The sequence below is a fragment of the Mytilus galloprovincialis genome, chromosome 5 (assembly GCF_965363235.1).
Source record: "Mytilus galloprovincialis chromosome 5, xbMytGall1.hap1.1, whole genome shotgun sequence".
Classification (NCBI taxonomy): domain Eukaryota; kingdom Metazoa; phylum Mollusca; class Bivalvia; order Mytilida; family Mytilidae; genus Mytilus; species Mytilus galloprovincialis.
The window spans coordinates 12037149-12052098 of NC_134842.1; the positions used below are offsets into that span (position 1 = coordinate 12037149).

At 31.5% G+C, this 14950-nt stretch overlaps 1 protein-coding gene and 1 long non-coding RNA gene across 4 annotated transcripts in view; both read right to left on the reverse strand.

Annotated features, from left to right (window-relative positions):
* Nucleotides 1-14950, reverse strand: part of LOC143075162 (uncharacterized) — a 227498-nt gene that overhangs the window by 18168 nt on the left and 194380 nt on the right. The gene's annotated exons all lie outside the window — the stretch shown is intronic.
* LOC143075161 (active breakpoint cluster region-related protein-like) overlaps nt 1-14950 on the reverse strand; it is a 48152-nt gene that overhangs the window by 18168 nt on the left and 15034 nt on the right. For 2 of the 3 annotated variants that reach the window (XM_076250491.1, XM_076250492.1), the window contains exons 2-6: nt 3712-3929; nt 2833-2961; nt 1311-1499; nt 698-811; nt 172-217 (exon numbers count right to left, since the gene is read on the reverse strand). In XM_076250491.1, the coding sequence (XP_076106606.1) occupies nt 172-217; nt 698-811; nt 1311-1499; nt 2833-2961; nt 3712-3929 (696 nt within the window). Of the gene's footprint in view, nt 1-171; nt 218-697; nt 812-1310; nt 1500-2832; nt 2962-3711; nt 3930-12102; nt 12727-14950 lie in introns of those variants that run through there. The other variant, XM_076250493.1, reaches the window with a different exon arrangement.

The window sequence follows — 14950 nt, forward strand, 5'->3', positions numbered from 1 at the left end:
GGGGCTTAAAAAATCAAATGTTATTTTCATCTTATGCTTTAACAAATTAATAAATATTTCCGCAAGAGAATTTCATTTCTTCTATCCTATAGCCATGTGTATCTTCTATCAATGACACGTTTTAAATAAAGCCAATTGTCTAGATGCAAACAATGATTATTGAGTATATACCTTCTAAATTAGTCTTTTCTATGAAACCATTTGTCATATTTATTTCCTACAATAAAAATATGATAGATTAATAAGAAATTTACTCTTCAAATTCATTACAACTGTTAACATTGTTAACTGCATTCCATTAAACCTTTTGGACTTTTGATGTCAAACCCGGGACTATCATAGTCCCAGGTCAAACTGTGTAAACATTGTACATCATGAAATAAATATCTATTTGCAAAATATTGTAAATGATGATACATAAATGAACACTTGACAGAAAACACAGAATAAAAATTTGACAGAATATGCTATTTTTAAAAACACAGTGCTCAAGGAAAATAAACTGTTCCATTAAGATTTGTTTTTGTCTATTCAGTTACTTGGTTGCTGTCTGATTTACATGTAAAATACACCTCTTGTTTCATAAATCCTACCTATACATAATTTAACTTTATCTTAAAATCTTCAAAACCTTTTCACAAAAAAACAACTTTAATATACATGTATTCCTAAATTAATGTTTATCATGCATACTCACCATTGTTGAAACCATCCTTTTAAATTCACCATTTTCTGTGCAGTATTTCTGGACTAAATCTCTTGCTTTATTAATGTTATCGACATATTCTTTGTATATAGGGATATAAAATGTCTGAAAAATAGGACAATATTGTATTCAATATTACAATCTTTAATGTAATAATATTTAATATTTTATATATATTAAATATAAAAATAACAATTTTCTTTTACAGATTGCATATATGCAGGGAGTGATAGATTCTTTGTTTTTTCATCAATTCAGAAAAATTTTGAATATAAGCAAAAATACCCTAACACATTGGCTTCCAAGTTAACAAAAACATTAAATTCTCTAGCAATTTCAGTTTCAAACATTAACTTAAGGTCAATGAAGGTGGTACCAAACAAACAATACTATCAAAAACAACATTTTGAGGATTTTCCAATCAAGATACATCATTTATAAATCAGAAGATATCCTGAGCATATACAAATGAAAAGAAGAATGAATCTGAGGACAAGAATGCCCACACTCAAGTTAGAGTGCAGAAACAGATATGGGACAGACAGAAAGACTTAAGGACAATCTTAATGTCCCCTTCCCCTACAGCAGGGTCATAAAAACTTACCAATTCTTTGAATATTTCTCCAATTTTTTGTTCATCAGACCAGTTATTGACTTTTTCCTGCAAGCTTTGTACAAATGTTTGATGGTATTGTTTGATTTCCTCCACTTTGTAAAATATCGTAGATAAATCCTCTAAAGGACACATTCTACAATGCTCCTGTAAACTTTTGGTCTGTAGGTTTCTTTTAATCTATAATTATAGAATAACTAATCTTATTCAAATGAAGAAAAATATTTAACCAGTAACAGAACAACACATTAATTCACGAATGCGCACTGCGCATGAGTTAATTATCAGTGTTGTTCGGTCACGAGTTGAATATTTTTCTTCATTTGAATTCTTCGATTAGTCAGAGGAGTGAAATAACCACGTTAATTTCACATGTGAAATTGTCGGTTTTTATTTCACTTGGAAATCAATGTAATTCATTGCAACCAATGTAATAATGGAATTTTATTTTTAAAATTATAAACTTCAAATGTACATTTTTATCCTAATTTTGTTTGATTTGGTTACTTTGTTTTATAGGGTCATTACTTGTTTTGCAGTTATTCTGTTTTATCTTTTTTAATACAATTTTTTGGAATGTGTAGTATTTTTTTATGGAATTTAACAAATTTTACATACTAAGCGCATAGGATATATGTATTTTGCTGAAATCCAACAAATATTGATTTCTTAGTATTTATTTTGTTTCATTATAAATATAAAATTTTCACATTGCTGTTTTTTTAAAAGACTATAGAAAACAAAAGATAGATTATTCTTAGGCAACAGTTGGTTTTGTCAATCAAATTCAAACTATTGCCAGAGTTCATTGACTATGGATAGATCTATGTCCGATGGATCAAACAAAACAAATGTCAATGAACTCTGTCAATAACTAAGTATTTATATCAATGTACCATTTCCTGCAAAACTAAAGTAGAAAATATCCCCCCTGTCACAATAAAGTTCACTGTCTGGTATTTTGAAATACCAAAACCATGATAAGTGATATGTAATATTGTTGTTGCACTTTTTCTGTTAAAAAAAAGACTGCATGTCTTGTGATATAAGATAAAATCTTGTTACAAACAATATCCTTTAACCCTTAAGCTTGAATGACACAAAATAAAGTTGTCATAACTGAAAAAAATTTAACATTCATTTATCCTAACTCTGTCGGTGCTTTTTGTATAGTTTATACACATCTCTAATGTTGAAGACCTTGTGTTGACCTATAACTGTAACTTGATTTTCTTGCTGGGTTGTTGTTTTACTAAATGTTTACCCTAAGTAATTTCATTCACATATATTTGTACTGGTACACACAAATGCATAACAATTTAAACATGCAAAAGTTATATTCATCAATTGATACAGCATTTGTATCTGTATCATGCTATGTTTTTAAATGTTTTCAATTTAGCATTCTTTAATAAAGAAGAATATATAGAGAATAGAAATGGGGAATGTTTGAAAGAGCCAACAATTGGACCAAAGAGCAGAAAAAAACCCAGCTGTACATTGTAAATCATACCGTGGTTATTTCTTGTAATATCTGTAAATATGTCTTTTCACTTTCTAGGATTCCCTTGACAACAATCTGCCTCATGTGTAACTTTTTCTGTCTGTCCTGTCGCATTCTTTCAATTTCATCAATTTTCCTCTGTAAAATAATTCAAGTTAAATTAAAAATCATTCAAATCTTTTTACTATGGCTGAATGCTTAAAAATTTGATATGTTTTCACATAGTTGCTCTAGATTGTCTAGGAGGCGATAATACCACATCTTCTTTTTTCATCTGTTTGATGGTGTAAAAATAAATCCTGACCATTTTAATTTCTTACTCCTCATCCGAAATGTTTTCATTTATAAACAAAAATGTGTCCCCAGTACACGGATGCCCCACTGGCACTATCATTTTCTATGTTCAGTGGACTGTGAAATTGGGGTAAAAACTCTTATCTGACATTTAGACTTCAACTTCATCAAAATCTACTTTGATCAAAAACTTTAACCTGAAACGGGACAGACAGATGAACAAACGGACATGTAATTCTCAGCAGGAGAGATAACTTCAAACTGACAATATTAAACCATCTATGTTTATTTGTTTGTAATAACATCTTTGCACTTACTTATTTTAATATTTATATGATCATTTCCTGTGGATTAATTATTATTCATTGGATACTAGTTTTCGTGTAATTCATCATGTTCATAGATACTGGTAAACCACTAATTTCAATGTTCAACGAAATACAAATTTTCTATAAGTGTGTATGTATAGACTTTGTCCTAACCACAAAATCAAATTTGTGTAACTATGGGGCAGTATTACAACAAATGACTAAATTATTCGTTTGTGAAAGAAATGTACAAGAATATAAATCTTGTACTTTTAATATTTCTTACATCATCCAGACTATCACAGCTAATACTGTCTTCTGTACTGTCGTCATCATCTGTTGTCTTGGCAATCCTGATTTCTGTGGTCACATGACCAGATTCAGGATCACTGTTCCCATCTGCTTCCAGATCATTGTCTTCCAGAAGCTTGCTCTCTCTGTCATATTTTACATCATCAGATATAAAAACAGAATCTCTTATTGAAGGGACATGGTCATGGATTGCTGAAAAAGAAAAACAGATAGTAAAAATAAATCAAAGCGCTGTAAGCGCTGAAGGCAGTTAACCAAAAACCAAGTTCTCAAACATGTAGGGGTAGGCAGAGGATTTAGGGGGGTGCCCCCCCCCCTTTTGGAAAAAAAAATAGTTGCTTATAATGGGAATCACTGAAGCGTGACTGGAGCAGTTCCCCTCTTAGGATGGTCAGTGGGCCCCCACAATTTCTTGATCCGCTACTGGGGGTAGCGTGACCCTAGGGACTTCCCCTACATTTCATTTTATTTGTTATATTGTCCCATACATGAATATATATGGTTTAGGGGGGATCTCATTGGTCTCTAAGTTCTCAAACAGGAGGGGTAGGGTGACCCAGGGACTCCCCCTATATTTCATTTAATTAGTTATATTGGCCCATACATGAATATATATTGTTTTGGGGTGGGGATCTCGACCGTTTCCAAGTTCTCAAACAGGAGGGTTGGGGTGACCACAGGGACTTCCCCTATATTTTATTTGAATTGTTATATTGTCCCGTACATGAATATATATGGTTAAGGGTTGGGGATCTCAACGGGTTTCAAATTCTCAAACAGGAGGGGTGGGGTGACCCAAGGGACTCCCTCTATATTTAATCTGATTTGTTATATTGTCCCATACATGAATATATATGGTTTAAGGTTGGGGATCTCGACCATTTTTAAATTCTAAAACAGGAGGGTTTGGGTGACCCCCAGCGACTCTTCCTATATTTCATTTGATTTTTCGTATTGTCACAAACATAAATATATATGGTTAAAGGGTATGGATCTCGACCGTTTCCAAGTTCTCAAACAGGAGGGTAGGGTAACTCCATGGACTCCCCTTATATTTCATTTTATTTATTATGTTGTCCTATACTTGAATATATGCAGGGGCGGATTCAGTCGGGGGTGGGGGGGGGGGGGGACGTGCACCCCCCATAAATTTGCAAAGCATGGGTTGTTCTTAGCTTAAAGAATATTCCGATTGGGGTGGGAGCTCGACCGTTTCCAAGTTATTAAACAGGAGGGGTGGAGTGGCCCAAAGGATGCCACCTATATATCATATGATTTACTTACATTCAGGTATATATAATATAGTTGCATTATTTGTGAAAATAAAGAAACTTTCAGCTACTTTAATTGACCCTTCAAAATTGAGATAAAAAAAATAATCCTTCGAAATTGCAGTACTATGTTTACACTTTAAAAGCATCTCACATGCAATATCATCATTTATCACTGATAAAGAAAATTTAGACTGTGACCATGAACATGTATATTGTTAGATATATACTGTTCCCAGATGTCACGTTGTATTGGATTTTTAAATTAAAATTTGTCAAAAAGAATTTTGAGTTTCTGCATAAAATATTTTTTTGCTTTTTCTTTCTTTTATATATATCTTTTGGTTTACAATTCTAGTGTTTATATTCATTTACCATGCATAGATGTATTTTTTTCACCTGCTTAATTGATCGCCAAACCCGGAATTACCCTTATCCGCTTCCGGGATAGGATCCGATATTGTAAAATTTTGTCTTCACGGCCGCCATTGTTATGTTTTTACAATGTTGTTTTTGTTAATCAGATACGATTTTACTCGAATTTATACAATATTTGTTGGCGATTTTCTCTATAAAGCTAGCGATTGAACAAAACGAACATCGCTGTCATGAATAATAATGATAAAAATAAGTTTTTAGCTCGTTTAATTGGAGACTTTGGTGAACATGACGAAAAGGTAATGGTTTGCAAAGTTAACTCTTCAAGTGGAAGGTGACTACGTCGGGCGTAGCTAGAAACCAACTATCCTAGGCGAAATTCCGCTTGCAAAAGTGGAAGGTCGCGGATCTCGGACCACTGCTAATTTGCACACCTGCCTCCAAATTGAAAAGACACGAAAATTTCTTTTTCTAATTTGAAATTGCCGCCAACAGCATGAACAGTTGAACTTATTATATAATAGACTACTGACGTAGTTGTACTACGTATTGATGACAAACAATATTCCTACGACTTTTGCCATTTGGGAAATCTAAACTACTTGTCTTAAGAGATTTTCGGCGATTAAATATTTCATACAATTGTTATTTGACATCGTGGCCGAAAGTACAAGTCATAATGAACTACACAAGGGTTCTTAATAAGCACTACTTCCTATGTGTAACTTCAAAACTTTTGGATAAATCGACGATCATTTCAGGTTTTTCTGGTCATATTTTTTGTAATCCAGAATAAAAAGTATTAAAAAAGTGTTCAATTAGTTGTATATAACATAGTAGCGAGCTAGATAATAACAGTGGCAAGTATTTCAGCATTTATTGGGAAGAACACAAATCTAGGGTGCTCGCATAATGCAGCTTAACTGCATAAAAATCATATACAATCTAAAATTATTAATACATGCAGGTAAAACAGCTGTAGCAAGAAATTTGGTATCCAGTCATCATGATTAAAGAGCAGTATAGTTGTTACCATTTAATAATAGTTTATAGCAGAGTGCAACCATTTATCTAATAAAAAGAAACTTGATTATATGGTTTCTGTACTAACTAACACTTAGTATGGCAAGATAATTGTCTCTTAGACTTGTAGTGAAAGGTTGACATTGTCTCCTAGACTTGTAACACTGACAATGTCTTCTGATACTTTTAATACAAGCTAGGTTGACATGGTCTCCTAGACTTGTAATACAAGATTGACATGGTCTCCTAGACTTTTAATACAAGATTTACATGGTCTCCTAGACTTGTAATACAAGATTGACATGGTCTCCTAGACTTGTAATACAAGATTGACATGGTCTCCTAGACTTGTAATACAATATTGACATGGTCTCCTAGACTTGTAATACAAGATTGACATGGTCTCCTAGACTTGTAATACAAGATTGACATAGTCTTCTAGACTTGTAATAAAAGGTTGACATGGTCTCCTAGACTTGTAATAAAAAGTTGACATTGTCTCCTAGACTAGTAATAAAAGGTTGACATTGTCTCCTAGACTTGTAATATTGACAGTCTTCTTGAATTGTAATAATAGGTTGACATTGTCTCCTAGACTAGTAATAAAAAGTTAACACTGTCCTCTAGACTTGTAATAAAAGGTTGACATTGTCTCTAGGAATTGTAATGCAAAGTTGACATGGTCTCCTAGACTTGTAATAAAAGGTTGACATGGTCTCCTAGACTTGTAATAAAAGGATGACATGGTCTCCTAGACTTGTAATAAAAGGATGACATGGTCTCTTAGACTTTGTAATAAATGGTTAATAATTATGTCTCAATGGCTAAATTACTAGGTTGACAATGTCTTCAAGACTGACACAGTCAGCATGCAAAAGTACCAGGATATTAAAATTCACAGATTTAAAAAAATTATGTATTATTAGATATATCTTATGTGTTGCAGTCACATGACAGTGTTATATGCACATGGCTATCATGTGTATATCATATATATTTACTCTATTTTCCTTCCTGACAGATATGAACAACCGAGTCACGAAAACTGTCAAAACTATTGTCACAGGAATCAAACATAATCACTTTGTCATTCCTTAAATATAGGATTACAGAAACTTATCAGACTTTGTTGGCATTTAATTTCTGGAAGTGAAATATTGAATTGATGGCATTTCCATTCTATATTTGATCATGCCACTCAAGAGTTTAGTACATAAAGACTACGCAGATAACAGACAGACCACATTCTCTCCTTAATACTATTACTTCCTTATGAACTTAAAGTGTCTTAAAGTTAGGACACTATTTTAAATACAATAAGTTCAAAGATAAGTAAGACCTTCTACCAATTGTTATATTTAATACTTAAAAAAAGAAACTTTAAACTATATAACGTGTCTTTATGTGAATTTTTTTTCAATTTCTGAAATGAGACCTTTGTCAGCTGACAAGTGAAATGCACTTAATACATGGACAAGAACTTTAAAAAGGTAAAATGTATGTATCAGTAATAACACAGGTACCATAACTTATTGTTTCTCCTCTATATACAGCTGATAAAAATATTTGAAAAAAAAAACCAAAACAGTTTCTTTGTAAAGTTTTTATGCATAGAAGAAAGTGTTGGCAAAGAGACCATGCTTAATTTGCAGAATGGTCTGAATAAAAAAAAGAGTGTTGAAGCAATATGTTGAATTAAAGAAGTAAAATAATAAAATATTGACAACATCACTTAAATTCCTATCCTATTTTCTTAATATTTTTAGGAATTACAGAAAGAGGTGTTATTAATACAATTGCAGGGGATCGATAACTTCAAAATAATTGCCCTATCATATCAAGTTTAAGAATACATAGCAAAATAAATTTCCAGTCAGATGTGGATGTAAATATTTTGCATTTTCAATGTACTTTTACTGCAATGTCTATAATTAATTGCTTGTGGATTTGGACTAGAGAAGTATCTGCTATAAACTTATATTTGACTGTTTTAACATGATTTTGTTTTGTGATTGAAATAGCTCAAAATCACAAATATGAGGACAAAATAAGAAACTCCCTGTTTAGATTCCCCATAGACACCTTGAGCTGGTATCCAATTTCAATATCTTTGTCTTGAAAATTCTGTACAAGGCTAAACATTAACAGTTTCTTACAAAATAAGGCTAAGATGTTCCTCAACTTATCATATTCAGTTACATCTTATACTGAAACTTGTACTAATTAAGTTTTATAATTACTGGTTTTTCAACAGTAGTAAGACTGAATATTCTGGAAAAAAATTATGAAGGAAAAACATCCTCGTAAAAACCCTCAATAAAATATCCATACCATAAACAACAGAAACCTGGGAGTTTTTACCAACAATGCATCTGTAATTGTTTCAGCAAGCACGTTTAACCTAAAGAAAATTAACCATTGGAAAGAAAAAGCCCCTAGAGATTCACTTCCTTTAAACAGACAATAACACTTTAATTCATGCACAGTTTTTTTGCATTTTCTCAACACAATACCATTGAAATGTAATTTTCCCAAATTTAAAATTCACTATTAAATTACACCAAATCTTGAGTTTATTCGGTTTTTTTAATAGCAAACTTTTCAATTATTTCATCCTCTAATAAAGACCCTGAATAGGATAAACATCTATTTAACATCAACCCTAAAGTTTCATGAAATCCAAACAATTAATGCATATGAATTTTCTGGGGCAAGCCAGATCAAATAAAAATTTAAAAGAACGTCCTTGAAGATGAACTTCCTTTAAACAGAAACCTTATATTCTGAACCGACATTTCATACGAGGTATTTTCTTGCTGCACAAGGGGTTATTTGATTGTAGATTACATTGTTGATTTCTTATTTCCTGTAAAATTTCTGTGTCACTTGATTTAAAATTTCCTGTCCTGGTCGACAATAACTCATTGAAATTCAAGTCACGTTTAGCTATCCATTATTAATGTATAAAAAATCATAATATATAATTTATATGTAAATGAGTAATTTTGATTTACATGGATTTATGTAATTTTTGGTTATAACCACCAAACTATTTTTGTCAACTATGACCTCAAGACATACAAAATGCATTTCCGATTTAAATGATGTAATTTATGTATTATTAAACTTGACAAATCATAAACAAGCATTATTCTTATTTGTTTTTGTTTACTGTTCAAATGTCAGGCCAAATGAATTGTTTTACATTTCATATTGTCCTGGTATAGGTTTTTCTCATTGTTAAAAGGCTGCGTTATAAGTTGCTTCCATCTACATCATTTTTTTGCAGGTGGATAATAGACAATCATATCACATCTCCTTATTTTTACATTCAGAATTTAAAATTCTTCAGTAGGGACTTCTCATACAACTTTGTGCTTTCAAATTTTTCATTCTTACAGGTACAGTTAAGTTTTAAAATGGAAAGTTCTCAAACTTTTCCATTAACTGATGTTCCTCCTAAGTTATCCATTGCATTTCATGAGAATGACCATGATTAAGTACAAAAGACAGCTCTCAGTGTATTCTAACTGTCATTTTAAATCTAATTGAATAAATTAAGTTAATTTAATTGATGCCCCTTTTTCATTATAAGTGTTTGAGCCAATGATCTGAATGTGAAACAAACACTTGAAACAAATCCCATGAATAATTAAATGTTTGGAAATAAAATATATTTTCCTCAATTTTAGACAAAAATTATATTATTCTCAATACTTATCTTTTACCCTTCCGTCCTCAAATCAAGTATCAATTAAATTATCTATGTCAAATGTTCCCTATTGGTTTCTGTTACAACTTACTAAATTAAAATCATTATGAATAGAAGGAGATGTTTTCAGTATATCATCAATGAGATAGAGAACCCAATGACTCAAAAAAAAATAAAGGCATCTTTAATAACTCTATAGATATTAACATACAGTCTTCCAACAAGATATAATAACTAAAAGATACACCATGTGCATGTTTATGATAGTTGGGGGTACTCATTCCAAAAGAAATTACAACCATTAAATGAGTGAGTACTAGTAGCAAAGTACTGATAACTCTCAGACAACAACAATGACACAAAAGAAGATTGGGTCCAATTATAATAGAACATGGATGCTCCACTCGCACCATCATTTTCTATGTTCAGTGGACCATGAAATTAGTGTCAAAACTCTAATTTGACATTAGAATTAGAAAATCATGTCAAAGGGAACATGTGTGATTTTGTACTAAGTTTCAAGTTGATTGGACTTCAACTTCATTAAAAACTACCTTGACCAAAAACTTTAGTTTGAAGCCAAACAATGAATGAACAAACATACGGACAGATGGATGGAAGTAGGAACGGACACACCGACCGAAAAAACATAATTCCCTAGTTGGGGCATAAAAATACAAAATACTTCAAGAAATTAATATACAGTCTTCAACACGATTATAATAGCGAAGGTTTCAGATTTTAATGAACCAGAATTACCAGATGTGCATTTATTTATACAGAAGCCCCTTCTGTATGCATCTTTAATTGCTGCAGTGGAGATATTTCTATACTTTATAGTCAACCCCTTGACCTTATTGATATTAAGAATACACTCATACCACAATCCCAACATCTTTCAGTCTAATACATTAGATACAAAACAGCCAGATATCAGATAAAACTTCTATTTTCTGAAGATAATCTCATTTTATTGTCTACTATAAGAAGATAAAACCGTTTTATCTATTCTGTGTGATGTAATATTACAGGTGGCCTTCAACAATGTTCAACACATATTGTGACACTATTTTATTTCTTCAATATAGTCAGGAAAATTTTGTTGATTATATAAGGAATCACTGAAGCATGACAGGAGCCACCCCATTTAGGTCAGTAAGCAGCCCCTCCATATGAAAAGTTCTGGATCCGCCACTGATATAATATTTATAAAAATTATCTACAAATATTTACAGAAAACATAAATAATCAATAATTGGTACACCACACTGTACAGGTGTTGTCACTCTATATAGCTTCAGGTATAATATATATATATATATATAAATGACTAATAAATTAACCAACCATTAATATACCAAAATAATTCATAGGATTTCTGACCAAAACAACAGTAAAAGGTCTACTTTATTTACCACCTAAATGACCACACATTTATATCAGAATTATCACCTAATCTGACTACATATTCATATCTGTGTATTCAGAACTGTAGAAATATTAACTATTGTTGCATATAATTTCTGAACAGTTTAAAATCTAGGTACATAATTTAGCACTCAATCTTGGACCACAGTTTGTATATTAGAATTGTAAAGGTCAGCTGAACCATATCAAGGACCAGTTTCCACTCATATCATGAATATCAGTAGTTTTATCAAAAAGTACATTATTTAATGAAACCGAAGCCTTTTTGAACATGAACAGCCCTCAGAAATTATAAATAATGATTTGCAGATTCTTTTGGTTAGCAAATTTTCTCATCTCTGATGGTTTTTTTTTCAAGTCTTGATACCAAAATAGGTTATGTGCAAGTCAATCTAAATTACACCTTTAATACAACTATTTTTTAAATAAAAGAAATTAATTTAATAGGTTCTAAAACTAACATCTACATGATTTATGTATCTAATTTAATCGTATAAATATACATGTGTAGTATTAAACCTAAAACAATAATAAATAATACAACATCAAATACCTTTATAACTGTCTTTCATGATTAATCTGCTAAAAATGATTTTAAAATATCACACCACCCTAAATGACTATAAGGTAAAATTGGGTACTAATGCAGAAAAACATTTAAAATATAAATTCTTCCTCAGAAGATCTGTTTAATGATAGAATAACGTTGCGTCATAACGAAAGTAATTTAACGCCCAAAGGCCATGTGAGTATCACTGTATGATTTGTCAATATTTTGAAATAAGGTGAGAATTGTTTGTTGGTGTATCTAAACATTCAGTCAGCCAATTATAAAGTTTCTGTACATGTTAAACGTAACTGTTACTTTAAGTACATTATTGATAACTCTCATAGTGTTGACAAATTTATTTCATGGTCAAGTACAGCGTTATTTGTATTTCCTTCTCCTTTATTTATAGATTATTTATATTAAGTGGCGAGCTCGTTTAAAGATCGCATTTAAAATCTGATACTTGACTTGCTATAATTGGGAATTCCTTTAAAGGAAATGAGTGGATTAACATCTTATTTGTCATCTGTTTTAGTTGTAAATAAAGTTAACAAAAGCTCCATTGACCAAAGAAAACTTCAGCCAATATTTAATTGCATCAATGGCAGTTTTCATTTACCGGTAAAACATTCAATTTCTTATATAGGTTACAAGACGCACAATCATTTTTTTTTTTATGAAGACACTTTTAGCATGAAAATACTGCCCACCATGGTTAAGAGATAGCTTAATACAAATCTGTACTCATTTTTCATGTTATTTATTCAAAGAAGTAACATTTTTTTTTTGACAATAGCTCAAAAATCAAAGTTAAATTACCAAACAATGTTTCTTATAGTCAAGGTATTATAAAAAAACTTCCAACACTACAATTATAAGATGTTACACAAGAGTGCACACACTGAAATGTCTCGCCTTCTTTACTAATCATTGATATTATGTTGATACTCCTAAATATAAAGCTTTATTACAACTGTCACATAAACTTAACATTAACCAAGAAAACTAAACATTGATCAATGAACCATGAAATGAGGTCAAGGTCAGATGAACCATGCCAAGCAGACATGTACAGCTAACAATGCTTCCATACAACAAATATAGTTGACCTGTTGCTTATAGTTTTAAGAAAAATAGACCAAAACACAAAAACTTTACACTGAGCAATGAACCGTGAAAACCAGGTCAAGGTCAAATAAAACCTGCACGACTGACATATAGATCATAAAATATTTCCATACACTAAAAATATAGTTGACCTATGACATAAAGTATAAAATAAAAAGACCAAAACTCAATAACTTAACTTTGACCACTGAACCATGAAAATGAGGTCAAGGTCAGATGACATCTTCCCGCTAGACATGTACACCTTACAATCATTCAATACAACAAATATAGTAGACCTATTGCATAAAGTATGAGAAAAACAGACCAAAACACAAAAACTTAACTATAACCACTGAACCATGAAAATGAGGTCAAGGTCAGATGACACCTGCCAGTTGGACATGTACACCTTACAGTCCTTCCATACACCGAATATACTAGACCTATTGCATATAATATCTGAGATATGGACTTGACCACCAAAACTTAACCTTGTTCACTGATCCGTGAAATGAGGTCGAGGTCAAGTGAAAACTGTCTGACGGGCATGAGGACCTTGCAAGGTACGCACATACCAAATATAGTTATCCTATTACTTATAGTAAGAGAGAATTCAACATTACAAAAAATCTGAACTTTTTTTCAAGTGGTCACTGAACCATGAAAATGAGGTCAAGGACAATGGATATGTGACTGACGGAAACTTCGTAACATGAGGCATCTATATACAAAATATGAAGCATCCAGGTATTCCACCTTCTAAAATATATAGCTTTTAAGAAGTGAGCTAACACCGCCGCCGCCGTTGGATCACTATCCCTATGTCGAGCTTTCTGCAACAAAAGTTGCAGGCTCGACAAAAATCACAAAATTTAGTTGAGGGAAACTAAAGTTAGAGAAGGGAAACCATCTTTTGGATGCATGGGTGTACATGTATGAACAAGGGTAAAACTTAATGCCCTTCCATTATGGAGAGGTCATAAAAATCATGTTGATTTCAAAAACTTTAGAAAAGTTACATAAAGCCTTTTTTTTTCCAGTATTTATAAAAATGAATTCTTCAAAGCTATACTTGATAAGTTTTTCTATAGCAAAGTAAAGAGCAGTACATCATAACAGGTTTCATTTGCAAATAAATTGGTAACCCTAGCCTTTTTTTCTTTTTGACCACCTGCCAGCTTCCAGAACAAAAAAACTTAAGAAACTTCAGAAGGAATATTTGAGAAAAAGCTCCTATAGAATAATACTTAGGATTCATTATCATTGATAGGATACCACATTTTCCTGGATTTCATATGTTAGGTAAACCACAAATATAAATGTTTAATGTAGTACACATTAACTGTAGGTTTAATGTAGGCTTTGGCAAAAGGACAATTTTTGTACAATATCCACGAAAAAACAAATTTTCCTCAATCCTGGAAAATGAATTAATTCAAAGTATATAGTCCAAATTTTGTCCACTTTTAACCTTTATGATACATCATTCAACAATTCAACAAAGATACATTTTATAGTTAATATCAGCATATGATACATTGAATAGCCTAGAGAAATGTCAGATTATCAATGATATCTATTTTATCCTATTTTGAATCCTATATGTTCTCTTTGTAGTCACTTGTGGTAAATGGAGAGTAGTATTTGCATTTTGTTATTTTGTAAAAAATGTTTATAAAAGATAATGTGGTATGATTGCCAATCAGACAAACTCTGCACCAGAGACCAAATGACACAGAAG